Source organism: Emys orbicularis, chromosome 1, assembly GCF_028017835.1.
Source record: "Emys orbicularis isolate rEmyOrb1 chromosome 1, rEmyOrb1.hap1, whole genome shotgun sequence".
Classification (NCBI taxonomy): Eukaryota; Metazoa; Chordata; order Testudines; family Emydidae; genus Emys; species Emys orbicularis.
The window spans coordinates 73,634,062-73,661,658 of record NC_088683.1 but is presented as its reverse complement, the minus strand read 5'-3'; the positions used below and the strand labels follow the sequence as shown (position 1 = coordinate 73,661,658).

At 42.7% G+C, this 27,597-nt stretch overlaps 1 protein-coding gene across 1 annotated transcript; it reads left to right on the top strand.

Annotated features, from left to right (window-relative positions):
• The first annotated feature begins 143 nt into the window (after positions 1-143).
• Positions 144-3,831, top strand: BBS10 (Bardet-Biedl syndrome 10). The gene is made up of 2 exons (XM_065423842.1): positions 144-334; positions 1,779-3,831. Exons 1-2 carry the CDS (start codon positions 144-146, stop codon positions 3,829-3,831), a joined length of 2,244 nt encoding a protein of 747 aa, XP_065279914.1.
• The last annotated feature ends 23,766 nt before the right edge of the window (positions 3,832-27,597 follow it).

The following is a 27,597-nucleotide window of genomic DNA, read 5'->3' as shown; positions in this document are numbered from 1 at the left end:
CTCTGGGAGACGCGGCACGAACTGGGAAAGGCGACAGCGGGCTCGTCCCAACCGTATTAACCCCGCCCCTTTGCCTGGCACGTTACCGCGTTCGAACGTGATGGCGTCACGGCGCCTTAGGGCCCCAGCGGCGGGCGGTTTCCATGGCGTCCGCGGCGTCCCTGGACTTGGGGCGGCTGGTGCAGGAGGCCGAGGCGCTGGCGAGCGCGGTGCGGGGCGCGCTCGGGCCGCGCGGGGGGCAGGTGCTCATGACCCGCCCTACGGGAGAGACGCTGCTTACGCGGGACGGGAGGCGAGTGCTGGAGGCGCTGAACCTAGGCCCGCCTACGGCCAGGTAACCCCGGCCCGGTTACATGCCTCGCGGGCCCGCTCCGGCAGCAGCGCCCCGCCTTCCCGGGGCTGCCGGTGCCGCCTCCGCGTTTCAGTCGCTTGTGGCTACGATCCCCCCCCACACACACACACCCTCCCCGCCATTAGGGGCCGGGCCTGCAGCGCCGCTGTGCGGGTCCCGGGCGCAGAGTGGTGGCGACTTGTCCCCTCGCAGCAGCCGGGAGGCAGTGAGAGGACAAATCAATGGAGCAGCTGCTCACCCTGGGCAGAGGCAGCACAGCACCTTCTGCCAGCAGTTCCGGGGCTTCGTTACACGCAGCTTCATCCTCCCCTCCATGAGCCCGGTGCTGATGGGAACGATACAGTCCCCCTCCTCGCCCTTCACAGCACCTGGGGACAGGGAGGAGTTTGGGCTTCTCGCTAGGTTGCTGTGGTTTTTTGCTGTCACTGGTGCCTGCCTGCCTCTTGTCTACCTCTGTGTCTGGCATGTCTTTCAAGCCCTGGGCAAACCTTTCCATTTGTTAAAATGGCAGCTGGGAAGCACCTGCAGTCGGTCATGAGTAAGACTACATTTTAGTCATGGGTATTTTTAGTAAAAGTCATGGACAGTAAACAAAAAAATCACAGCCCTTGACCTGTCCATGACTTTTACTATATACCCCTGACTAAAACTTGGTGGGGGGGGGCACACCACGGATACTTGGATGGCCTGGCCCGGGGGTGCCTGCCTGGGGAGAGGGGGGGAGTAGAGGCAGGCTGGGAAGCAGCGACCTCCAGCTCCTAGGTCCACATGCTGCTTCCGCTCCTCCCCCACGCCCCTCTTCTGCAGCTTCCACAGGTTGGGAACTGCAGCCAATGGGAGCTGCAGGGGTGGTGCCTGCGGTGGAGCTAGGAGCTGAGGGAGGGGAGTTCCTGTTGCCCTTCTGAGGAGTCCCCCCAGGTAAGCATCACCCAGAGCCCCCCTTCCTCCCAAACTCCTGCTGTTGGGGCGGGGGGAGGCAGAGTGCCCCAGCAGCAGCCGGTGCAACTCGCCCAAGGGCTGCCCGAGCTGCTCAGGTGGCTCCCAAGCCAGCCACACGAGACACTGCAGAAGTCACAGAGGTCACGGAAAGTCACGGAATCCGCGACTTCAGTGACAAACACAGAGTATGAGTCATGAGTGGCTAGTATTATCTGTTGAAAAGTAAATATACACCTCTACCTCGATATAACACTGTCCTCGGGAGCCAAAAAATCTTACCGCGTTATAGGTGAAACCGGGTTATATTGAACTTGATTTGATCCGCCGAAGCGTGCAGCCTCCCCTCCCCCACCCCCCCCAAGCGCTGCTTTACCGTGTTATATAGAGGTGTAGTTGAAACACTTCTCTGTTAATAAATTGAAGCTATTGATTAAAATATGTTGGTAAAAGCCACCCTTAATTTACTTTGTTTTCCTTTTTCTACCAGAATGATGGTAGCATGTGTCTCCAGTCACCACAGCATGACTGGAGATGGTGCTAAAACATTTATCATCCTATTGTCCAAATTACTCAGAGGACTTCAAGCAATTCTTGATAAAAGAGAAGGATCTCCATTTTGTGAGGATATTCAAAGGAGAGAGAGAGATCAAAAACATTGTCACAGTCTGAAGCAAATATCTCAGTCTCTTATGACATTTCAGACTCACATATTGGACCACATCATGGCACAAGACCTAAGAAAACATTTTCTATCTGCTTTTTCTAGTTGGGAAGGAGAGATAAGTAGGGACACAATGGAGTCAATATTAGAAGCTTACTTTTGTGGAAGAATAGGAAATAGTCATCAGAAGCTTCTTTCCCAATTGAGTTGTGATTTCTATTACAGGTGTATACCTTTCAAAAATGGTAAAAATGAAATGCTGGATTTGGTGAATGAATATTTTCTAGAATTGCATTCTGCTGTAACAGGTCTTCCTGTTTCAAATTCCAGGATCTTAGAGGGACTCGTTCTTCACAGAGATTTTGCTGTGTACTGTCCAGCAGATGGTGACATAAGAATGTTAATTGTAACGGAATCAATTGACTCTGCTCTTTCTGCCTCTGGTTTAGAATTTGTTGTAAATGCAGAAGTTCAGTATCAGGCTTCCCAAGTCTGGATTACAAAAAGAACAGAAGCTATAATGAAACACTTGCAGAACAACAATATAAAAGTATTATTGTCAAGTGTGAAACAACAGGAAATAGTTATTTACTATGCAAAAATAAGTGGTATATCTATTGTAGAGTGTTTATCATCAGAAGAAATCTCTCTTCTCTGCAAGACCACAGGTATCTCACCTTTTATACCTACTCAGGACAATATACGTAGTGAGATCACTGAAACCATGATAGCAAAATTTTGTCGGCCTCTTGTACTTGGCTCCAAGAGATATGTTCATCTTGGTTTGACAAGGACATGTGCCTTTGAGCCTCATTGTGTAATATTTTGTGGACCCGTGCATGGTGTCACTGAGCAGCATGCATCTGCTTTTCACGGAGCATTTAAAATGTTACAGCAACTATTTAAAGCAGTTGATCTGAGTGACGGATGTGAAGCACAACCTGAAAACCCAAATAATACTTCAAAAGCTGTACATTGTAGTTGGCAACAGTCAGCTACTCAACAAAAATTGATAATGGAGAATATTTCTTGTAATAGGGAAAAGGTCAGTGACCAACAACTGAAAACATCTATGGCTGAAACAGAAAAACAGTTTATAGACTCTTCTTCATGGGTAGGTGAAAATCCATCATGTAATCAAACAGACTTGCAAAAATCCTCAGACCTAGCCATGCCCATTGTAGAATTAGAGAGTGATTTTATGTTTTCAGCTCTAATTGACAGAGGTAGTTCTGTAAGAGAGTTACAGAAACTGCCACTAAAATGCAAGCATCCAAGTGAAATGTGGGTAAAGAATAAGAGTGAGCCAGTTGTCAACAACCACAGGATTTGTAATGATGCTATGACAGCAATAGAAAACACCAGTACATCAGTTGTGTCCGAACAGCTGAATGCTGCTAAGGAGTATTGGAAACCAGGCAATCATATAGTTCCATTTAAGTATGAGAAGAGTTATAAACACACAGTCCAAAGTTACACCAACTTGGTCATACAGGCAGGATCAGTTTTGTCAGTTGGAGGTAACTTTGAGATCCTGTTACATTATTATCTCCATTCCTATGCAAAACAATGCCAACAACCAAAAATAACTGTTATTTCTACTGTAATTGCTGATGCATTGCTAAGCATTCCAAAAATCCTTTACAGGACAACAAAAGAGAACTGTTTTCCTCAGGTCTATTTCAAAGCCACTAGTGCACTTCAAACTAATCAGCAGCTGCCCATGCATCAACAAGGTCTAGAATCAGTGTATTGTAAATATCAGTTAGTAGCTTCTGTTCTTCATTGTCTTACAAAGCTTCTCACTATTGATTTAATAATTGGTATTAAGAGACCACCTCAAAAGACTGAGGTTAATGATTCAGAAGAAGATTTATGAAAACAATGTTTTTGTTTCTCCTATGTTGTTACCGGAAGATTTTGATTCAGTTATATTAAGCCAATGATGTTACTTTAGAAACACTGCTTTTAATTTAAAACCTTTATTTCCAATTTATCTATTTCGGTATTAAAGGTTGTGGCCCGCCCTAAGGGATTTTCCCAGGAAAGTCACAGCTAGCCAACTTTCCTTTGAAGGACACGAATACAGCCCTCCGCTCAAGAATAGGCAACAAGCAATAAATTATTCGAAAACAAAAATATTTATTTAGAAGTGAATAGTTACAGTAAAAGAGTAGAGATAGAAGTAATAGAGTTACAGTATAAACATGAAGCGGCATCGCAAATAGACACCGCCCTACAATTACTGTTTCAATTACTATCACATACAACAATATGATCATTCACTTTATACCTTATAACAATATTTATTACATATACAAATTAGGGCTGTCAAGCGATTAAACAAATTAATCGCACGATTAAACAATAATAGAATACCGTTTATTTAAATATTTTTGGATGTTTTCTACATTTTCAAATATATTGATTTTAATTAGAACACAGAATACAAAGTGTACAGTGCTCATTTTGTATTTTTTTTTTATTACAACCTAATACTGTAGTGCAATGTCTTTATAATGAAAGTTGAACTTACTGATTAGCATATGCTAATTAGTCACTTGTACAGAAAGCTCCTTCTCTGTCCCATAGACTTCTATGGACTCAATGCATCCTTACGGGGTTTTTCAGCTGACCTTTGGATGAGCCCTAGCTATTTCCTGCCTGGACATCCCATTGGTTTCTATGGGCTACAGTGTATTCCTATGGGGTTTTGCTGAGTCATTCCCCACAAGAAGTGATGCAATACTTTGCCTTGATTGCATCATCCCTATTCATTTCTGTGGGCTTCCATGCATTCCTATGGGATTTCCCACTACATTACCTAATCCTATACTATAGCCGCCATCACTGTATTTTCTAATTTAAACTATTCTTAATTTTTATTTAATTAAAGCTTTATTCTTAAAACTAATTACTATTCTAAGCATGCCAAAGGGTCCTGACACTACCACTACTCATTTTATATTCAATTAAGCAATTTAAAATTTTGGCAAATTTAAACCCTTTTCGAGGTTTTTCTGCGGATTTCCAATTTAGGGCTTGGTAAGGCATTTCGGGCAACTGAGGCAAAAATCTTTTGTCACAATGTGTTCTGGTCAAGTCTGGATGCCCAAAGCTCAGTGCAAGGACAAATACTTCTTCCCGTAACAAAGAGGGAAGAAAAAGCAGATCATTGCAGGTTTGGATTGCTGTTGAACTCAGCAAAGCAATTTCTGTTAATTTATCAGGCAGGTTTCAAACACAAGCAAATGTAATAGTATGCATTTAGTGTTAAATTGATTCTGGCCCGTTGCACCATATTGTGGATGGTCTTGAGATTCACCATTGGGCAGACTTGCACACCTCATTTTTCACATTTCAATATTTATGCAAACTAAATGTGAATTTTGGTTTCCCTGGCAAGTTACCTGTGGCATGTGCCATCAAAACTTTGCAAAGCTAAAGAACTAGCTTTAACAATTGTTTAAAAAGTCAAAATGTCTCTGTAATTTATTGACCTTCATAAGGAGTTGAATTAAATATGATTTTAAACAGTATGTTGTGGTTTTGTATATATTTTCTCTAATTTTTTTCTGTCCACCATATTCTTATAATCCATTTCACATCAATATTTTCACTGTTAAGACAGCCATCAGTAGACTCTAGGCCACTGTAGTATATTCCTGTAAATGACTGACTGAATATGATATATAGAATTTCTATTCTTTATCTAATAATTTTGATCATAGTAGCAATAGTAGGAAGTAAATCCACATTATGACTGGCCAACATTTGATCTGTCAAATTGATTTTACATGGTATTCGTGGCTTCCAATATTTTCAGCTATTCTGGCTCATGTTCTCGTGTCACTATAAAAATAAAATGAGTGTAGAAGAGAGGCTGTACTATTAAACTACTAAACATCTTTTCAAACTGTGTCGATCATCAGTTTTCTTCAAGTTTCTCATCCTAAAACTTACTTGAAGATTAGACTTAACTTGATGCCTTAATTTACCTGTTTTTTTAACTGTCTACCATAGTGATGCATGGAGGAAAGAGAATACTGAGTAAATGGGCAGCTGCAGCTGGGGGAAGTGATAATATTTGTATCCCTAGTAATAGTATTAGGTATTAATACTAATATCAACAGGGATTTTATAATCAATCATTAATTTGAAGTAATATTGGAAATTTAAAAATCATATGTTGTAAACAAATACTTTTCTCTCTCTTGTCAATAAAGGAGTTGAATTAAATATGATTACATGATTAAAACTGAATGTCAGGTTTCTTCATTTTTTTGTGCTGTTTCCCTTTTACATTTTTCTCAGTATATTCAGTGGTGATTGATTGAAGTCTTTTTCACTTTCAGGTCCTCCTACTGCCGTATTTTGTTTGCAAATAGAGTAGCAAACTTTTATTTAAATACAAATTTATGCACATTAGTGTAGACCATAGGCTCCAGTAAGTTGCCAGTGCAGCTCTCATTTGGGAAAAATGTGGATGCCTTGGTCTGTTCTAACACAAGGAATATCAACTGTAATGACTAGTAAATAATGTTTTGTTTTGTTTTAATTTAGGACCTAGTCCTGCAATTAAATAGTCCTGCAATCATCTCCATTTGGGTGGACCCCGGCACTTGATTCATTTGAAAACAGTGGGTCCCAGCGTAGGCGTGTCTGCCTTTACAGTTCTCAAGGCAGGCTAAAGGTCTAATTTTTTTTTTTGCTAGCATAGTCACTTGTTTGTGGGGGGGGTTTAGGAGGAAGGGCTGGAAGAGGATCACTCTGGCATCCCCCTATTGCTACAAAACATCATTAGGTCCTTGAATACATGATGATGGGTGCAGTATAAGTAAATAGAAATCACCATTCTAAAAGACCTTGAAGTACAGAGAACTATATGCAGCTCACCCAGCATGCTTCAAGGCCACTCTGAGTACCTTCTGCTGGCCTTCAAGCTGCAATCTTGAACTTGGATTCTGTGTATTAACCTGATACTAGATTACTAAAACAGCCTAACAGGTATGCAGGTTCCTATGTATCTTGTGGAAACTGGTCCACAGCTTTGGTGAAGGGCGCGTGAAATCTGCAGCACTCTGAAGCTTCCACAGCATAAACCATTTACATTTTAAAGTTTGAGTTTTTATTAAATATGAAAATGAGTAATACAATCAGGACTCTGTCCCCTGGTGTTATTTATGTTGACATTCAATTTATTTTACACTGTTGTCACATTTTCAGTTTATGTACCACAGATTTTTATATAGATAAAGGAAAATTGTACTGTAGAGTATGAAGGGTCTGATAGCTGGATAAGAGAGTAGTTAGGATTCCTGGCACTTGGGGAAGCAGTTTGGGATTAGCTCATTACCTATCATTTGCCCCACAAAATAAAATTATTTAGATTATATTTTTCTTATCATGGTTAAAGCATTAAGGCTAATTAAGAAGTTGGCAAAGCTGATGTCAGGTGTAAATATCCTGTCTTTGTATACAAAAGTTATGTGGGAGAATTTACAAAATAGAATGATATACTGTCTCTGTGCCTCAGTGGGTCACATAGCTGAGGATGCCAGATTCAGGACAAACTGCTGAGAAATAGGGCAGATTTACCCTAAACTGGTGGTTATTCTACCATTAGATATACCATGCCAGTAACAAAAGTAAAAGTCTATCTAACCATACTGGTTAACATGAAGTCAAAAATGCAGTTTCCTTAGGCATTCCAGCATTTATTTCACCACCCAGACGCAAGACTTTATGATGAGTGGTTATAGAAAACCAATTTAATCAAACAAAGGGTTCTTCTGATCTCAAGAGACCAGCCATATAGCCAGATCAGTATTTTAACTCAGATCTTACCCAATAATCAGACTGCTGGCAATCCTTTAGTAACTAAAATCTAAAGATTTATTTATAAGGAAAAGAAGCAGAGAGTTAAAATGGTTAAGGAAATCATATACATACAAGTAATTGCAAAGTTCTTATGTCAGATTTGAAACAGTGATGGAATAAACTGCTACTCTGCAGATGTCTCTCTGGAAATTACCCAGACAGCTTGGGGGTCATCAGTCACTGTTTAGAGCTTCCTTGTTAGAAACCCAGTCCAGAGAAATGAAGCAGGAAATTAAGACAAAATGGAGGTGTTTCCAGGATCTTTTATATCTTCTCCCAATCCCATGTGGATGGAATTTTACTGTCCCAAACAAAGCTCCCAGTCTCAGATTGTGGAAAATTACAGGCACAAGAGGGAGTCCAGGGTCACATGAGCAAGTCACATGCCTTTACATGCTTTGATGACTCACAGGAGCAGCCACTGCCCATATTCTTTCTAAAGTGTCCATAGGAAGACTTGCTGGGCTGGATGAGCTTCTTCTGTGGCCCATTGTGAGAGTTAATTTTCTTTAGTGGGCCATCAACACAAAGCTGTCTGGCTTCATTGTATATTTTACCTGGTGGGTATCACCCCAGGAACAAACACAGTTGGGATACAGATCTATAGCCAATATTCATATCTTCAGATACAAAAATGATACATGCATCTAAACAGGATAATCATACTTGGCAAATCATAACTTTCCATCGACACCTTACATGATATACTTTGTTTAAAATTTGTTGCAGTTGTATAACAGTGGTAGCAACAATGATATACACAGTCACATTTCAATCATATGGCATCACAATACCATATAATTATTTTAAGATACATCTCCACTGATTCTTTCCACCTTTCCCTCAACATCTGACCCTGCTTTATTGCATCTCTCACCACTGAAGGCCGGTTAAGTTGGGTGTTTGAATTTTACCCTCTTTCCTGCTCTTACTTTGGGAATGGGTTTTTTCACTTTTGAACTACTAAAGACAGCTGAGAGCATGGCACTCATTTTGTGAAGAAGACAGGGACACAACTCTTCCAAGAAGAACACTAGTTCTTTCTGGATTGGCCATTATGAGGCACTTATCCAGCATATGACTATTTCATTTTCAATCCTGGCATTATGATCATATTGTGCCTATGTTCCACAGGCTCGGGGAAAAGAGAGAAAGGCATTAGTCCAGTCTTCTGGGATGCCACCAGGTTCACCTACTGATCTGACTTTTTCCATAGTAGAATCCTCTACATTCTAGATCTGTGGTTCTCAACCTTTTCCATACTGTGACCCCATGTTAGAACAGAAGAATGTTTTGGGACTTCCCACCTTCTGTATACTCATAAAGGGAGGGTGGTTGTGACTCCTCAAAACCTGTCTGAGACCTTCCATGTCCTAGATCAGAGCTAGTGTGTCTCCACTGGTATTTTCTCCTTGAAGCTTTTGTCCATCTCCACTGGGTGGCACACGCACATTTTTAAGTGCTCTAATCTGCGCTGGCAGATGACATTCACTTCTTCATGCATGCAACTTCTTAAAAAAAATATGCAAGAGTTTTAGCCGCATATCAAGTAGCATGATAACAAATAGAGGCCACATTTTGAAAATGTGGCTAATACAGCAAGTCCAGGAACTGAAACTGTATCTCTTGTAGGTCAACAGAGTCAGGATGTGATGGGCTTTTAGGCTGGCAATAATTCAATTTTTCAGTGTTGCTGTTTGGGAGTTTTTCCAGTCTTAACATATTCATGGGTGATGTGACATTGCACCCCATATTTGTCATATTAATATTATTATGACATAATTATGATGCATTTTGTAAAAGATAAGTTATGTGAGGTGCCACTGAAAAAGTTTTTTGCTTAATATGATTATCCTATTTGTATGCATGTATCCCAGGGCCTACAGCAGCGATTGGGCCCTGCCCCCTTCAGAGACACAAACGCTTGAGGTGCAGGCAGATGGTGAATTCCCCACTTTCCCAGGGGTTGGGGAGGCAGGCTTCGGCCACCGGGCTTCAGGCTCAGTCCATGTGATGGCAGGCTCTGGTTCCAGGCTCCGCTGGGCCCCACTGCCTCCTTCCCACCTCCCCATCCAGGGCTTAATTTGTGTCAGGGCTTGCCGGGGTTGAGTAAGTCTGCTGTGGAAAGTGATATTAACAAACATACAAATATCACTTTTCACAGCAGAAGACTTACCAGCTAGCAAGTCTTGGGGGGGGGGGGGGGGGGGGGAACGCAGCCAAAAAAGCAAAAGAAACAACAACAAAAAGACAAGAACATGCAAAGCGCCTTATTTGTGTTTCTCTTCTGTTTAGGTCCAGTAAAGAATAGAGACAAATGTAAATTATTTTTATTACTGAGTCTGAAAAAAACCCTACATAAATAACTTACAATGATTTGGACATGTGTATGTGCATATTTATTTGTTTTTCCTAAAGTTAATTAAGTATTTTAGGAAAAATTGTCACTGCGGCCACCAGCAATAGTTGGTGGCCACACTCCAAGGCCAACAAAAAATTAGTTGTGAGAACCCCTGGTCTAGATAGTTTTCAGAGTGGTAGCCGTGTTAGTCTGTATCAGCAAAAACAACGAGGAGTACTTGTGGCACCTTAGAGACTAACAAATTTATTTGGGCATAAGCTTTCATGGGCTAGAACCCACTTCATCAGAGGTATGGAGTGGAAAATACAGGAGGAGGTATCAATACATGAAAGGATGAGAGTTGCCTTACCAAGCATGAGGTCAGTCTAACAAGACAATTCAATTAACAGCAGGATACCAAGGGAGGAAAAATAACTTTTGAAGTGGTAATGAGAGTGGCCCATTTCAGACCATTGACAAGAAGGTGTGAAGGTCTAGGTAGTGGGTGGGGAAGGGCCTATTCAGGGTAATGAGCCATTAGGGAAAACAATAGGCCTTAGAAGACGTTTATCTCCCACCTGTGAGCCTTCCTGAGAACACTCCAGACAGCCTGTAAATAACAGCTGCTAAGACTCTACAAGGACATGTGACCAGGCCACATGATTCTGGACTCCATCTTGGGATGTCAGTATTTTTCCACAAACCAGTCTGAGAACCAAGTTTTGAAACAAAGGGTTCCCTCCATATGATAAAGCTATATAAGGCAGGGAGTGACATCATCTATTGTTCTTCACTCCCCACACAAGAAGACTCCTGGAAACACCTGAGAAACAAAGACTGAACTGGGGGAAGTGATGGACCCAGGCTAAAGGGATTTCTAGCCTGTGTATGAAAGATTTGGGGATTCCAAGCTGTAAAGCAAGTGCAGCTTGTCCCTTAAGATTCCCCTAAGAATCTGCAGCCTGCTTGTATCATCAGCCAGGGTGAGAATTTGCTAAGTCATATCCTAACTTAGATTTAGTTTGTATTTTTGTTTATTTACTAGGTAATCTGCTTTGATCTGTTTATCACTTAAAATCTATTTTTTGTAGTTAATAAACTCATTTTTGCTTTATCTAAATCAGTGAGTTCGAGTGAAGTGCTTGGGAATCTTAGCTCAGAGAGGCTGTTGCATATTCCTCTCCACATTGAGGGGTGGGGGTGTTATACCAATAAAATAAAAACCAGCAGGATCTTATTAAGAGGGATAAGGCAAAGATGCCACATTTATTGTAAATATAATGATAAAGCAAAAGATAAAAGTAAACAACGTTGTTTGACTACTTATTCCTATCACTACTTATTCCTTATACACACACATATATATAGATAGATAGATAGATAGATAGATTCATTCACACAATCATTCATTCAAGTTCTGTATAGGTGTTATAGTTACCAGCCTAGAAGTTGCTCATGCCAAGTTACTGGCCAGGTAGCTTAGTCATGAGGATGGAGCCGAGTCTGTGTCAGATGCACCTGATGCTCCTGGAGGTTGGCAGCAGAACCAAAGACTCAAAGTCCTCAGTCTTGAGAGTCCATTCTTATAGGATTTAATTCCTATGTTAGTCTATGGGAGCTGTTTCATCCTGCTGTTGCTGACTCAATCAGCAGATGGCACACATTCCTGTCCAAAGTGGCACATTCCTGGTGGCTCCACACTGTCCAAAGTTTGTGTTTCTCATCCTTCCAGGTGATGGGGTGGATCCCAGTTTACCCTCCGGGGGTTTTCTGGTCATCCACTTGACACATTCTTCGGCGATGGATACTTCCTTTCTAGGCTGGCACCTCCCTAACCATCCATGTATATCAAGCATTCATCAGCATACATTCCATACCTTAACCATATTTTAATTTACTGTCTCCACCACTTTCAGAGTGTGTGCTAATTCATTTGAGACTCCCGGCCCTTTAATCACAGAGGGTGGGGGGTCTGTCCTAGGAGCCGTTGAATGAAGTGAAAGTCACTTAACCGCTTATAGTGTTTGTTTACATTGTATCAATTACTTCAAGAACAAAGTCAGTTAACTTGTTTGTAAGTTTTACATAGTAGTAAAGTATCTTTCACAGGATAGATATAATCAATGGTTTCTACAGACAGTAGCTTACAAGTTTTAACAGAAGGCCCAAGAGATTTTTGTACTTGGTGAAACTGTTGGATTTTAAAGTGTGGGGGCCAAATTATGAGGGGGTCACTGTCTCTTGGGGGAATCACTGTTAGTACCTTCTTTAATATCCCTACAGGGGCGAACTCTATGAGTTTACACTGGACAGTTCCCTGTGCAGCGCAAGACGGTATAATTTTGGGTTTATGCTCCACAGGGTGTGCGTGCCTGGGGAGCTGAGACTTACCTTGGTTTTAGCCTTTCTGCTGTTGGTTTGTGCAGTGGTTAGTCAGACAGCCTGCATGTAACTGCAGCTGGGTGTGTCCCTACTTGTGTGTGTGCTGGTGGAAGTGTAAGACTGGGAGCATGTCTGTAGCTTGTCACAGCAGCACAGCGTGAGAGGGATCCCATGCTGGTGGATCGGAGGGCTCAGTGGTACCCCAGTTCCAGGCGGCACCCCGGGGAAACCCATCACAGATGGTATTCAACATACTTCTAGATACAGTGACATACAATCTCCTGCCTCTTTTGTGTGGTTAACTTGCCCAGGTCCTCTTTTTGGCAGTTGTGGCCATATAGATTGCTAATGGGGACAGATTTCTATGTGGACTACCATATAACCATCTGATGATTTATAAACGTACTAAATGGCTTGAATATATTGTTACTTATATATTGGGGGCTTTTTCTCCCCCTCTTTCTTCCCGGAGCAACTGATGCACAAAGAAGTTTGTCATGCTTGGAAAGGCTGATGGCTAGAAACTTGACTTATTATTGTTGTGAAAATGTGTTACTGGTCTGATGAACAGTAGGCAGCAAGTGGAAGTTCTCAGTAAGAAAGATATGACAGTGAAAAATTGTGCTCTTTTTGTTTGATGGAGCAAAATAAGGTGCCTACAATGGTGGCTGTGAAAAGGTCTGAGGTATCCAATCTAATTTCATCCTCAGCTTCATGCAGATGTGCCTATATGGAACAACCCACACTTGAAAATTGGGAACAAATCTATAATTTGGAAGAACTGTCAGAGCAGGGGCATCATATGGATTTCCCAGTTAGTCACTGATGAAAGCTTTGTCTCTTTTCTAATGCAAAAGCAGTGCTATGTCCTGCCACCCTCCGCATAGTGTCCATACTTACGACTAAGTACTTGTCTACACTTCAGAGTTTTGTTGACGCAGGTTATGCTGACAATCAAAAACCAGTATAATTACATCGCTTGTTTGTGCATGTTCAAACAATGCTCCTTCTGTCAGCAGAGCACATCCACAGTTGGTGCTCTAGCATTGACAGTGAGAGCAGTGCACTGTGGGTATGTATCCCACTGTGCTACTTGCCACCTTTTGCGGCCAGTTGTGGGAAGGCAGAGTGGATTGCAATGCATCATAGGTGCGTGCTCAATGTCCCATGATGCAGTTTTTTCTTTCCCATCATTCCGTGGGCTTCAGACTGAGTTTCTGCGGCGGGGTGATAGATGGCGCACACAACCCAATTTTGGGCCAGGACTATCTTGTTTTGGAGTACTTCAATAAAAAGGAGTGCTTCTCTATGGTATTGCAGGCGCTTGTTGATCACTGACAACAATGTGGGCTAGTCCAGGAAAGTGCATGACACACACATCTTCAGGAACACTGGCCTGTACAGAAAGCTGCAAGCAGGGACTTTCTTTCCAGACCAGAAGATTTCAGTGGGGGATGTCGAAATGCCCGTAGTGATCTTGGGAGACCCAGCATACTCCTTACTTCAGTGGTGGGCAACCTGTGGCCCGTCAGGGTAATCCGCTGGCAGGCCGCAAGACAGTGTTCACATTGACCGTCTGCAGGCACAGCCACCCGCAGCTCCCAGTGGCCGGGGTTTGCCGTTCCCTGCAGCCCGCACTGCTTCCCACAGCTCCCATTAGCCAAGAACGGCAAACTGCGGCCACTGGGGAGCTGCAGGTGGCTGTGCTGCAGATGGTCAATGTAAACACTGTCTCACAGCCTGCCAGCGGATTACCCTGATGGGCCGCAGGTTGCCCACCACTGCCTTACTCTGATGGGTCATGAAGCCTTACATGGGAAACCTGGACGGCAGCAAGGAGCTCTTCAACAATAGGCTGAGCAGGTGCAGAATGACCGTAGAATGCTGGCACTGCCTTTATGGCAGGTTAGACCTAAATGAGGAAAATATTCCCATGGTCATAGCACCTGCTGTGTGCTCCGTAATAGCACCTGCTGTGTGCTCCATAATATGTGTGAGGCTAAGGATAGAAAGTTTCCCCCAGGGTGGAGCGCGGAGGTGGATATCCTGGTGACTGATTTTTGAGTGCTATTAGAGAGGCACAACAGGGGCTATTTAAATCAGGGAGGCTTTGAGGCACCATTTTGACAATGAGCACCAGTAATGTGTCTTTCCATACAGCACACTTCCATGTTTTAACTTGCCACCTTTCATGAAAATTTTGATTCCTGACCATGATTTGTAGTCACCAAATGATCAAAATTGCAACTGTATCTTAATTCTGGCAGCAACCACCGTGTTTAGGAGACAAATAAAGATTGGTTATCTTTCAGAGAATATGTTTTTATTAAATACCAATGAACAACAACACACAAAAGGCTCAATGAGAAAGGAGATAACAGTGAAGGGCAGTGTAGGCTCTTATAGTTGTGTGTAAGTCCAGCTATCATTTTGGAAGCTGTCCGAAGGGGTGGAGTGAATGGGGTCAGGAAGTTGCAAGGAATGTGTGGGAGGAGTTTGGGAAGGCCATGGAAAGCAGTTCTGTATCCGCTGCAGTGGGGGCCGAGCATGCATTAATTATGCCTGCAGCATGATTAGGGACTTCAACATCTCTGGTTACTCCTCCATCACTTTTTATCATGCACTCCTGGCCCATTAAAATTTGCTCCTGGCTCTCCTTTCTGTCCTGCCTGTCTGTTTTATAATTTTCTTTTAAAGTCTCTCTCCATGCCCTGTGTTCTTGTTTTTTGGCTTCTGAGGATTGGAGCACCTCTCGAAATATGTCATCCTTGTTCTTCCTTGGTCTCTTCCTTATCTGGCAGAGGCGCTCCACCGGTGTGTAGGGGGTTCCTCTGAAGGCCACATCTGCATAAACAGAAGAAACAATAAACAGAAGCATGATTGTTAGTGCACACACCCAGCATCGAATCATTGTAGTAACATGAATCTCTTTTAAAATACAAATCTCACTGTTCCTTGGCAAGCACACAGCTCGGCAAATGCTGTAAACATGGTGAGTTCAGCTGGGAAGGGGAGGATGAAGGGGGCACTCAAGATGGAGGAAAGGGTCTTGGTGGTATTTTAAGGGGATCACTGCAGGTGACTTGGAACAATATTATAAATTCTGCCACCACTTTCCATATGCAGGGGTCATTGAAGCTGATGTCTCACTCCTAAGGGTAAGTAAGGGTGCATCTCCTGCATGCGTGTGGCTTCAGACTGGGTCTTTCTGCTGCTTGCTTGTGTGCTGCTTTGGTCCCCGCACAAATGATTTCTGATTGGCACGGGAAACTGTCCTAAAACAGGTAAAGGAACAAAACAGCTCTGCCAAGGAACCTTCAGCAGAGGATTGGCGAGTACCTGCAGGAAAGTTACCTAGAGATGTCTCTGGAGGATTCCCATATGAAATCTCAGTGTGCATTAACGCACTGTTCCACTGCACTGTTTAGCTGCACAGGGGAATGTGAAGCACATGCAAACACAGCTAGTTGTGTACATTTCTATCCCTTCACCCACTTCTAGAATATACAAAGCAAAGGGCAGCTCTACCTCATATAACCGAGCAGCATCAACTCAAAAAGATCACTTACCAGAGCTCTTCTCTCCTGCATTATGCATGCCAGACATGGACTTCTGGGACTGGCTAGACCCTGCCGGAGTGGAAAAGAGGTCCTGACTCGCCGCACCACCGGATGACCCTGCCGTGTGCGCCACGTCGTCCTCCAACTTGATCTCCTTGTCCACTACTTTGTCCTCTAGGTTGAGTCTGCTGCCCACTGTCTCCAGCCCTGCCCAAGTATCCACAGGGCTCTTGGCAGAAGAGGTGGGGTCACCACCAAGGATGGCATCCAGCTCCTTATAGAAGCGGCAGGTCATCGGCGCAGCAACAGAATGACGGTTTGACTCCCTTGCCTTCTGGTATGCCTGCCTCAGCTCCTTCATCTTTACATGGCACTGATGTGTGTCCAATTCGTAGCCCTTATCCAACATGCCACAAGAAATCTGACCATAGGTATCAAAGTTTCAATGGCTGGAGCGGAGCTGGGACTGCACAGTCTCCTCTCCCCACAGGGCCAGCAGATCCAACAACACAGATGTGCTCCAAGCAGGAGAGCGTTTGCTGCGTGGAGCTGCCCTGGTCATCTGGGAAGATGCAATGTGAGCTGTTCTCGCCGAGCAAACAGGAAGTGGAATTTCAAAAATTCCCAGGCCTTTAAAGGGGGAGGGGCAGATGCCTGTGTATCTGGATGCAGCGGAGTTCGAACTGCTGAACAGAGCGGTCAGGATGGGCATTGTGGGACACCTCCTGGAGGCCATTTACAGTGACATAACGAAGCGCAGTGTCTACACTGACATTTTGTCGATATAACTTTGCCGCAAAGAGCTCTACGTCTCTTGTCGAGGTGGTTTTATTTTGTCAGCAAAGCAGGGAGTTTTGTCAGCAGAAGGAGCATTGTAGTATGTACACCTTTGCTGTTTTGTCGACGAAAACTGACTTTTGTCAACAAAACTTTGTAGTGTAGACAAGGCCGAAGATGCTTTCTTATATATCAACTTGGCTCATACACCCTAGGACTTCCAGAATTACTGGGAGCTTTAGAAATGCTTCTTTAACTCCCCCCCCAGGCCCACATCCACTGTGTATACTTTATTAATAAAAACTCAATTAATTGAGTTTTTTGTGAAAGCGTGGAAAGGGGATTTATCACAGTCCTTAGAAAACGGTCAATGACAGAGCATGTTATGTAATGTTAAAAATGCCTCTGCGGATCTCGGGTTAAGCTAGATACAACAGAAGAATTTATTCAGAATGATGGGGTACCATAGAGGTTGCACAAGATAAGGCATTATCATCTGATATTTCTTAGCATAATACCATGGGACTGTTCAACAGTCAAGCAACCGTGGAAAGAAATGAATTTAAGCTAAAATGGCATTTGACTTCAACAAGCCAAACCTCCGCTGAAAATTATGTCCTAGGATACTTACCCGTTAATCTGGGTTTAACTCCATTGCAGAGCATGCGGTTTTTGAGGGCTGCAGTGATCACCGGATGGATGATTTAAGAAAAATGGAAGAGTAGAACAGAGGTATTCAGACCTGTCTGTGTTGCAAACAAAGAAAGAATAGTTCACCACTGTAAACTAGTGATGTGAATTAGAAGAAATTTGGACCGTTTCTAGATATATTTGGATAAAAAACCTTGACTGCTTGACAAATGCAAACCTCCATTGCACCTAACTTTCCCCTCCTTTTCTCTCCCCCTGTCCATTCCTTCTCTATTCTACACTGTCCACCCTATTCATGCATGTCTTCTGTTTTATTACTGTAACCCCCATCCAAATGTGATATGTAGTATTGTAACCCCCATCCTAATGTCTGTGTAGTATTGCCTTGTATTTGTGCAGCTTTGACAAGTTGTAAAATTACATAACTCTGTTAGAGCTCCCATAAAGTGTACAGTATTCGGGAACATATTCAACCTGTAACTTGGCTTCCTTTTTCTTTTCTGTTTCTTTACAAAAATCTATAAAATATTAATCACAAAATAGTGGAAACTCTCACTTTTAGTACTGGTAATTAGCAAGTTCACCTGTGTTCATGTTTTAATGTATTTAAATCTAAGGCATATTTGCCTGTAAAGGTGGACTTTGATCATATTTAAGGCAAATACTGTCAAAGATATTTATTTTTGACAAGACCGCCTTAAGAGAAAGCGGAGTGGTAAATGAGAAACAGAATAGTTCTGCTACAGAAAATGCTGGTTCAGCAACCAATTTATCCCACATGAAATCACCAGCAGATAAAATAACTGCTGCATTGAAGCTCTTATTCAGTGTAGGATTAAGGACACATCAGTAACATTGCTTCCCATGTGGCTTCATCCTACCCTGCCTAGAGCAAAGCCCACTGTATACCATTATATCTCTATTGTGAGGTGTTTTTTGTTTTTTTTTAAATATTGTCTCTTAACAGACTCCGCGGTACTCCTCTCGCCGAGCTGGAGTACCGCAGTCGATGGCGAGCACTTCCGGGATCGATTTATCGCGTCCAGACCAGACGCGATAAATCGAACCCGGAAGTTCAATTGCCAGCTGTCGAACTACCGCGGTAGTGTAGACCTGGCCTTAGTGTTATGTCCAGGCAGATTTTAACATTAATCGTCATGTCTAGTAACATAGATGAGGATTATGTTTAGGCTTTAGGGGCAATGAAAATAATTGTTGAGGGTAGTGAACTATGTTCATGAGGAAAATGTGTATAGGATCCGTTTCATAACAATATAAATATTAACTCAGTCCCTTGAACACACATGCAATATTGGAAATAGTTCTATATTGCTGTGAAAGTTTTGATGTCTGATCAATTTCCAGTCTATTAGAAGTGCATTTTATTAATGGGTTGTTGGGTTTTGGAGGGGTCCTTTTTTTCCCTTCTTTTTTCTAACTAACCAACTGTGAAGGCAGAGTCTAATTCTTAAGGGCCTAATCCTGCAGCTGTGCTATCAGTGATAGTTCTTAATGCAGAGCAGCTGCATAAAGAGTGAACTGTCTAAACCTGAAGGAGTTTCAGCCTTGATCTTGACTTTTCCAGTGTTGACTGGTCGAAGCAGGTCTGTTTCAGTACCTTGTTATTCATAGTGTAAAATATAACAGTGCAAGTCACTTTTTAAAATGCTCAGGTGATGCAATCTTCTTTCATGAGACACTTTTGTTTTTATAATTGAACAAAATTATGAAGATTCCCAGTAGTGTATTTCAATATTGTATGTGGGGGTGGTAGAACTGCCTATTATTAAGGTTGCCCAACACTTCCCATTATAGGACCCTGTTTTCAGTTGCTTATAATTTTGCCTAAAGTTCTATTTGAGTTGAAATTTTCCCTGCCAGGTGTGTCTCAGGCTTGCTTATTTATTTAATTTCAGCCAAAATGTTTTAGCTGTTTCTGAGAATGAGGCTAGGGAAAAATATATTGTGTTGCCCATGTTAAAATTCTGGTGACCTTTGAGAAGATGTAGTGCCTCCATGCTTTGGAGCTGGGACTTGAAATTTGGCAGGAGGTGACCTGTGGCAGGGATATGCCTTTATCATCCCTACGAAATCTTCCCAAATTGGGCTTACATTATAAGCTGTTGAAAAATTGCAGTTTTCATGTTCTCAGTAGAGACTTACTAGACCTTCACAGCTAAAATATCTGAAGATTGTCTTGGGTGGAGTGGGGGAAGAGGGAAACTGATTGGGGGTGAAGGTGATTAAAACTTGTCTCTGTCACCAACAGAAGATGATCCAATAAAAGATACTATCTCACCCACCTTGTCTCGCTAATATCCTGGGACTGACACAGCTACAAAACCACTGCATAGTAACACATGCATTCTTAACTATGCTTCCGCTCTGCAATTTTAAAATCTCCAGTCCTCTTTGTCAGATGGCCCTCTGATCAGTCTCATCACATGATCAGTCCCCCATCATGTGGTTCGCTGCCTAGTTACCAGTCCACTTGAATACACTGTTTTTTCTGGGAAGTAACCAGCTCTTTGTCCAAGGGGGTTTCTATGTGAATAGAGGATCATCAAGGTTTAACAACCTTCCATTGTTAAATTTGTGTTCCTTGGAATTTCAGTTCAGCATGAACGTAAAAAGAAAATTGAGAAGGCAGTGAAGCCCCACCTTCAAAATGGAGTTGTAGCGTGACATACAGAGAGATCATAATATTAAACTGGATTTTATAAATGGTACCTGGAGAAATGCCCCAACGGTACTCCAGGGTGTCCACAGGCCCTGCTGATCAACTCCTCCCCCTCCAGAGGTGCAGCAGGGCTAAGGCAGGCTCCCCTGCCCTGGCTCCGCTCTGCTTCCGGAAGTGGCAGCATGTTCCTGCGGCCCCTGGCTGGAGTAGGGGGGGGCAGGGGGTCTCCACGCGCTGCCCCTGCCCTGAGTGCCAACTCCACAGCTCCTGGCCAATGGGAGCTGCGGAGTGGTGCCTGTGGGATGGGGCAGCGTGCGGAGACCCCCTGGCTCCCCCGCCTAGGAGCCGCTGCCAGAGAGATGTGCCAGTCGCTTTTGGGAGCTGCCTGAGGTAAGTGCCGCACCCCTCACCCCCTCCCACACTCCTATCCCCTGCCCCAGTCCAGAGCCTGCACCCCCTCCCGCACCCAAACTCCGTCCCAGAGCCTGCACCCCAACCCCCTGCCCCAGCCTGGTGAAAGTGAGTGAGGGTGGTGGAGCTTGATATGAATATGACATAACTGAGATATACTCTATGCAAGTTGGCACATGTGAGATATCATTGGAAAGGTTATGATTTACTGAATGTGATTATCCAATTTGTATGCATGTATCTAAAGTTAGGAATATGGACTATGTAACCATTACAACTGGGTGTATATTGGGAAGACACCCACCAGACAACAGGCCATCAAATTTGATGAGCCATCAGGAAGGAACAACAAAACCGTGAAGATACTAGTCTCTCTCCCTCCTGGGAGGTGTCTGGGTATGTAAGTGTGACACTACTAGGTCAGGTGGTCTTGTCAACTGATACTAAACATTACCTGGGACGTCTTGTAACTTTCCACTGAAAGGGAAGGGGGGCCAAGTTTGGGAAACAAAGGATTCCTGCCTTATGTAAATCCTACTTAAGGGTGGGGAGGAAGGCAAACGGGACTCTTCCTCTCCATGACTGTCTGCCCAAGAAGAAAGCAACCTGAAGGGAAGGCAGGGGGGGAGTCCAGACTGAGACAGGGGTCCAGTCTGAAAAGAAATATAACTGGAACTCTGAACCACAGAAACGTTGCAACCTGCCTAAAATAACATTTAGGGTAAGAAATTATATTTTGTAACCTGTTTCTTAAATATATTGAGTTTAGCTTTCATAATTTGGTTTATTTGCTCAGTAATCTGCTTTTTTCTGTCTGTTATCTCTTATATTCACTTAAAATTCACCTTTTGTAATTAATAAACTTATTTCTTGTTTATAACGTAACCCAGTGTGTACGATGCATAAGTAAAGGGGGAGAGGGGGTCACAGGCTGTGCATACCTTCCTCCACATTGAGGGAGGAGGCGGATTTCATAATATATCTTTGGTCTGCACTCCAAGGGAGGTAGACACCTGAGTGAGCAGGCAAGTCTCTTAAGCTGAGCCTTCCCAGAACTGATCTCAGTGTCTGCTTCATTCTGCAGTTTGGTTTGGCCCTGTCTGTGTGTGTGTGCTGGAGGAAGCTTAATAGCTTGGCTCAGCAAGACAGGTAAAAAGGGTGCCCAGGTTGGCATAACAGGCAGGCTCAGTGGTATCTCGGCACATCAGGTGGCATCCAAATGGGGGCAACCTGTCACAGCCTCAATGCTGAAGTTCCCTACTTTAGTCTCTAGGGTTCTAGGTTCTCATCCCAGCCCTAGATGTCTCAGGTTGGGAGCCCACAAAACTGAGACAACCCTAAGTTAGTGGGCATGTGACATTTTTGTCCTTGATCTTTGTGTCTCAATTTTCCTTTTTGCAAAATGGGGAAAACAGTACTTACCAGTTTGAGAGTTATTGCATATTTTATTCTGATTTTTCCTTGTGAATTTAATAGGAAAATTGAGATTTTGATGAAGAGACAGAAGTGAAAGCTCCCTTGTATTAAATTCTTTTATTTCTTTTCACAGTAGTTTTGGAAATCTATATAGTAGGGATTCTCCCTCCAGTCTTTCATTCCATGATACCTTGCAATATAACTAACCAAAGAAAAGACAGCATGAGGAGCTCTTCCTTTTTTTTGGATGTGGCTATATACTTGATTCATCAATCCTTGGAGCCATTAACCAGCTTTTGAACTCTAAGCAACTCAGAACAAACTGTAACTAGAATATCTGGCATAAACAAGCATCCAGTAGGAACATTCCCATCTGTTATTCTATGTGTTTGCAATTGTAGAGAAACATAAACAGAATTACACTTGAATTTCCCTTCTGCGTCTTTGTGTTCAGAAGAATGCTCTGGTTACAAAGATGAGATGTGATTTGGGGGTGGGGGAGAAAGACTTCTTTACAAGTATTAGGAGAAGCAGCCATGTCTAGACTATAGCAATGGGTCTATTTCTGGGATTCATGGACCACCAGTGATTTGTGGAGTCTTTCTCAGAGGTCTGCAAAGAGAAACCAAGCAGGGAGGGACTAAAGTGCTGACCATGAAAGGATTTTTCTCTTGCAAGAACAATGGATGTTGTAAAGAGGACATGGAACCACTTTTTTAATTATTCAACATGGTCAACAGTAACATCCTTAAGATGTACTGTAGTAGAAAGAGAGAGCCTGAGACATGAGGCCTGGTATAAAAGGCCTAGTGTAAGGCCTAAGGCCCAAACAGAGTCAAGCCCTGGTAATATGAAGCAGAGTTAGCAAGAGTCAGGCCCTGCCTGTTACAAAGCAGATGCCTGCTTGCAGGTTCACTATCTGATACATGAGCTTGGCAAGAACATGGCTGGTGCTGCAAAAACACAAGCCCTCCGAGACACTAAGTATTCATGTAAACCCATTCCAGAAGGGAAGTACCAGAACACCCCAATACAAGGTTATGGTGTAAACACAGTCCCCAAAGATGATACAAGGACACACTGACCCCCTCTTAAAGATAAGGTCAGGATGACAGGGCGATGAATAGAAATGTTTTGATTGAACCAACATGTATAAGGTAAAAGGTGGTAACTAACTATGTCAGAGGGGCAATACGTAACTTGTGTGTATCAGTGTATAAAAGAGGGGTCACAGAGGGGGTGTCTTTGTCCGGCCTAGCGGGGAACAGAAAGTCTCACTGTTCTGAGCCGAGTCCATTGTAATGGGCCTACATGTATTAGTGTACCTGTAGCACGTATAGGACACTAGGACTCTGCTTCGTCAACAATAAACCTGGCCGAGTGCTTTTGCTACTGAACGGTGTCTGTGGTTTTCTGGGGAAGTTCTATCAGAGCCTGCTATACAGGCTATCTGCCCAGAGCCAGTTTAGCATGCAGAGAGAACATGCACACGCAGCCAACAACTGACGACCATTTGTTACTTATCTTAGGAAAAACTATGCAACTTTAAGAATTGTGAGGCATTGTAACAAGTTACCAAAGGGGGAGGCAGTGAAATTTCAGCCCTTGGAGGTATTCAAGGTTAGACTAGTCACCCAAACATTTGTATAACTGCCATGGTTCATGAGGGATGACTAATGAGAAATCCATTCTACCCCACATTTATCATGGGCCAGATTCTGCCATTCTTACTCCAAATGAGTAGCACCTCACTACAAAAGAAGGCTGACTAAAATCCTAAGAAAGCAATGAAATCAATAGGCCTGCTTGCATAGTAAGGTACTACCCAGCCTGAATCAAGGTGGCAGAATCAGACTCTTATTTGTTTACGTTGACCATCCACAGGCATGGCCCCCCGCAGCTCCCAGTGGCCACAGTTCGCCGTTCCTGGCCAATGGGAGCTGCGAGAAGCGGTGGCCAGCACGTCCCGGCAGCCTGCGCCGCTTCCCGCAGCTCCCATTGGCCGGGAACGGCGAACTGTGGCCACTTGGTGCTGCCGGGGGCCGTGCCTGCAGACGGTCAACATTAAAAAAAAGTCTTGCAGCCCACCAGCGAATTACCCTGATGGGCTGCATGTCGAAGGCTGCTGACCCCTCTCATAGATATTCACAAATTTCAGAGGGATTCTATAGCAGCATAGCACCTTCTTTAAAACTGTTCTATCCACTGTAGCAAAGGCTTTTTGGAAATCTATAAAGTTCATATATAGCCGTTACTGCCATTCGATTGACAGTTCTATGATGATATTTAGGGCTTACTAGTAGATCTATACATGATTTCTCCTGTCTGAACCCTGTATGTTCTTGTAACTTTGAATCTACTTTCTTTATTATATGTAAATTCCTTACCTGGTATTGACAGCAGTTGAATGCCTCTCCGGTTTTTATACTGACTTAGGTCTCCTGTCTTTAGCAGCTTTACTATATGACCCGTTGTCCACTCATTTGTTTCCCCCCTCTTTATCTTTTGTAAGAGGCCTAGCAAAATGCCTACTGTGTTCTTCAAGTCTGCCTTAAGAACGTCCATTTTAATTTTATCCTTTCTACTTTTTAACCAATTGACTGCCCTCTCTATTTCTACTTGGGTGATAGATCTTAGTTCAACATCCAGATCTTCTTCCTCTATATCTGAGTGATTCGCTACTGACGCACTGTTCAGTAGTTGACTAAAATCATGCCTCCATATATTTAATTGTACTGATGTCTTCATTGTTAAGTTGCCCTCATTCTCTTGAACTGGTCCATTGTTATTTATTTTTCTTCCTGACAACTGTCTAATGAAGTCTTCATGTCTTTGTGCTGCAGTGGTCTGTGCATCTGTTGCCATTTTGATTATAAAGCCTTGTTTGTCTTTCCTAGCATTCTTTTTGGCCTCTTGGATCTTTGAGATATTCCTCATGGAGTCACTGTGTCTGTGTTCTAGTTCTTGCTTGATTTAGTTCATTTAATTTTGAATCTTTCTTCTATTTTCTGCCATATATGCTCAGGTAAACATTCACTGTGACGTTTTGTCCTGAATCCCAGCACGTCTTCACAATTTTATGAAAGTTTCCTTTAATACTTTCCATTTGCCTTCAACTGTTCCATCATCTTCATCTTCAAGCACCTAGTATCTATTTCCTAGCACAATTCTAAACTCTTGTGTTGTCATCTCTTTTAGCTTGGTGATGTTATAACATGGACATCTCTGTTGTTCAGATCTCTTCTTTGTTCTTATTTTCATTCTCAATTTAGCTACCACTACTACATGGTCCTTGAAGATTTACTACCACCATTAAAATAATAAGAAACCCATGGCTCCAGTAAAGATCTGCATAATACTCTCATTTATCTCCGGTCTTTATTATTTTATTTCTGCCTTCTCAGACCTTCCAAGGTAATTTTTTGTAAAGGCATAAGCTCTCTGGGTCCAAACCAAAGCCCTGGCTTTATGCAAACAACCCCAGATTTTGGGATGTTTGGGATCTGGATCCATATTTTTCAGTTTCAACACATTGATCCTAGTTTACCTGAAAGAGTCCTATAAAGATAGGTAGTATTTTCTTTCTGATTCAGTGCCAATATGTAAGAGCAGCCATTGGTGGAGTCAGAGATGATCTGGTATGCATAAGAAATACTAAACTGGCATATACTGTACCACTTCAATTTCTATACCTCCATATATCTGGTACATCTTATATGTGTTCTAGAAAAATATTCAGACATTTTGTGTGCACCTAGGCAATCTTTCAGTTCTGATTTTGGACCTTAACATAGCTAACCTGATACAGCATCCTAGACTGAGATATGATTGTACTAAAATTGTGATGTCATAATCCTGAACATTGCATTGCCAAGTGAGAAGGAACTGAATCTTGTGCCACTAGCAACTGAAGCTGAAGCCTTAATTCTCTGCTAAAATATATTGACATATTGGTATTCATAAAACAAAGGGGACACACACAACATATTTTGGTTAAAATCCAAACTCTGTAGCAAAGGAAATTTACTGGAGAGCCACACTGTTACTCATTATGCAGGTGACGTTAAATGTCAGAACAGTGATGCAACTCGGAAGTGAGTGTAGCTTTTTTGTTGTTTCTTTTGGCTTTGCCATGACCAGGAGACATAGAATAACCTACTTCCATGGGTTATGAATAGTTGGAATGCTGCCTTTGCTTCACTGGATGCAGAAATAAGTCCTTTAGAAGGATTTGTCTTGACAGATTATAAAAATCAAGATGAGGAAAGAGGAGCCTTAAAATTCCACATATACTGTGGGAAAAGAGTGGGGAGTTGGCTTTTTTTGGTTTGGGGTGTGTGTGTGTGTTTTAACAGGCACTGTCCTTTTAATAAAATTCATTCTCCAGGGCAGAAAATCTCCCAGAGAACAGGACTTTAAAGGTTCTAGAATTGTTGGATGCCTTGGTAGTCACAAGACTGAAGGCTAAGGGCTTGAACCAAAATTCGAAGGCTCCCATTGACTTCTATGGACTTTGAATTGGGCCTTAAGTGGCTTAATTTGTATAATAACTGAGGTAGGCTTGATAATAAATAGAGGCCTATTGGGCCTATTAGTAGTTTTAATAGTTAGCCTAAGTAGCAAAAGAGTTAGTATGACTGTGTAACCTAACGTTATAAGATTTAGCAATATTTTGCAGTGAGTACCTTGTGTTACACAAGTACACCACAATAGCATGAAATAATGGATATTTGGGCGGGGATGGGGGTGATTTGTAGTATGTGTAACCATGAGGTTAACCACATTAATGTATTGGAAATCATTGGGAAATGTATTAACACAGTATTGATACAAATAGCTTATGTCAGCAATCAGAACCCCGATTATGAGTACCCAGATTGCCACATATGCATAAGGGGCCAAGACTTAAGTAAAATATGGTCATGGATATGTAAATGTATGGAAAAGGGAGTATAAAACCGGATGCACATATGTTCACAAAGTGGGACACTGGGAGTGAATGAGTAGGCATCAGTTCAAAACATTGTCATCTCTTGCAGTGCCCTTGACTGACACTTCCTTTTATTTATGCTTTTAATGGCCTTCATAAACTTGTAAATATGCACAAGGTTGTAAGTATGTCAACACTGGGGGATTCCTTTATCTTGTACCAGCCTAAGGCTGCACAATACAGAGGGTTGTTTTGCTGTACTTCACAGACTCTATATCTTAGTTTCTTATGGTTTCGATTATACTTGTCTGTACTAACTAAAGCTCATAAATTCTGTGTGCGTGTCACCAATCTCAAACACAAATAAAAGTTCTTACGTAGCCAGCTGAGTGATGAACCTGTTGTTTGTGATAAATCCATTTGCACCCTAAACTAATCCAGGCAGAAACACGCTATTGTTACATAAAGCTTCCCTAATCAGGTATCTAGGGATTCGTCTGCCCTGAGGGAATCTCTTAATACCATGTTACCAGCATAGCAAGCCTAGCACCACCCCTCTCTGGTTTCCTGCTCCCAGTGTATCATGTGGAAGGGGACATGGCCAGAGCACTTTAAAG

Excerpts from the sequence above, each read along its gene's own strand:
- BBS10 (XM_065423842.1), top strand. The coding sequence starts at position 144 with ATGGCGTCCGCGGCGTCCCTGGACTTGGGGCGGCTGGTGCAGGAGGCC. Across the intron at positions 335-1,778 it reads CTAGGCCCGCCTACGGCCAG|AATGATGGTAGCATGTGTCT; the intron begins GTAACCCCGGCC and ends TTTTTCTACCAG.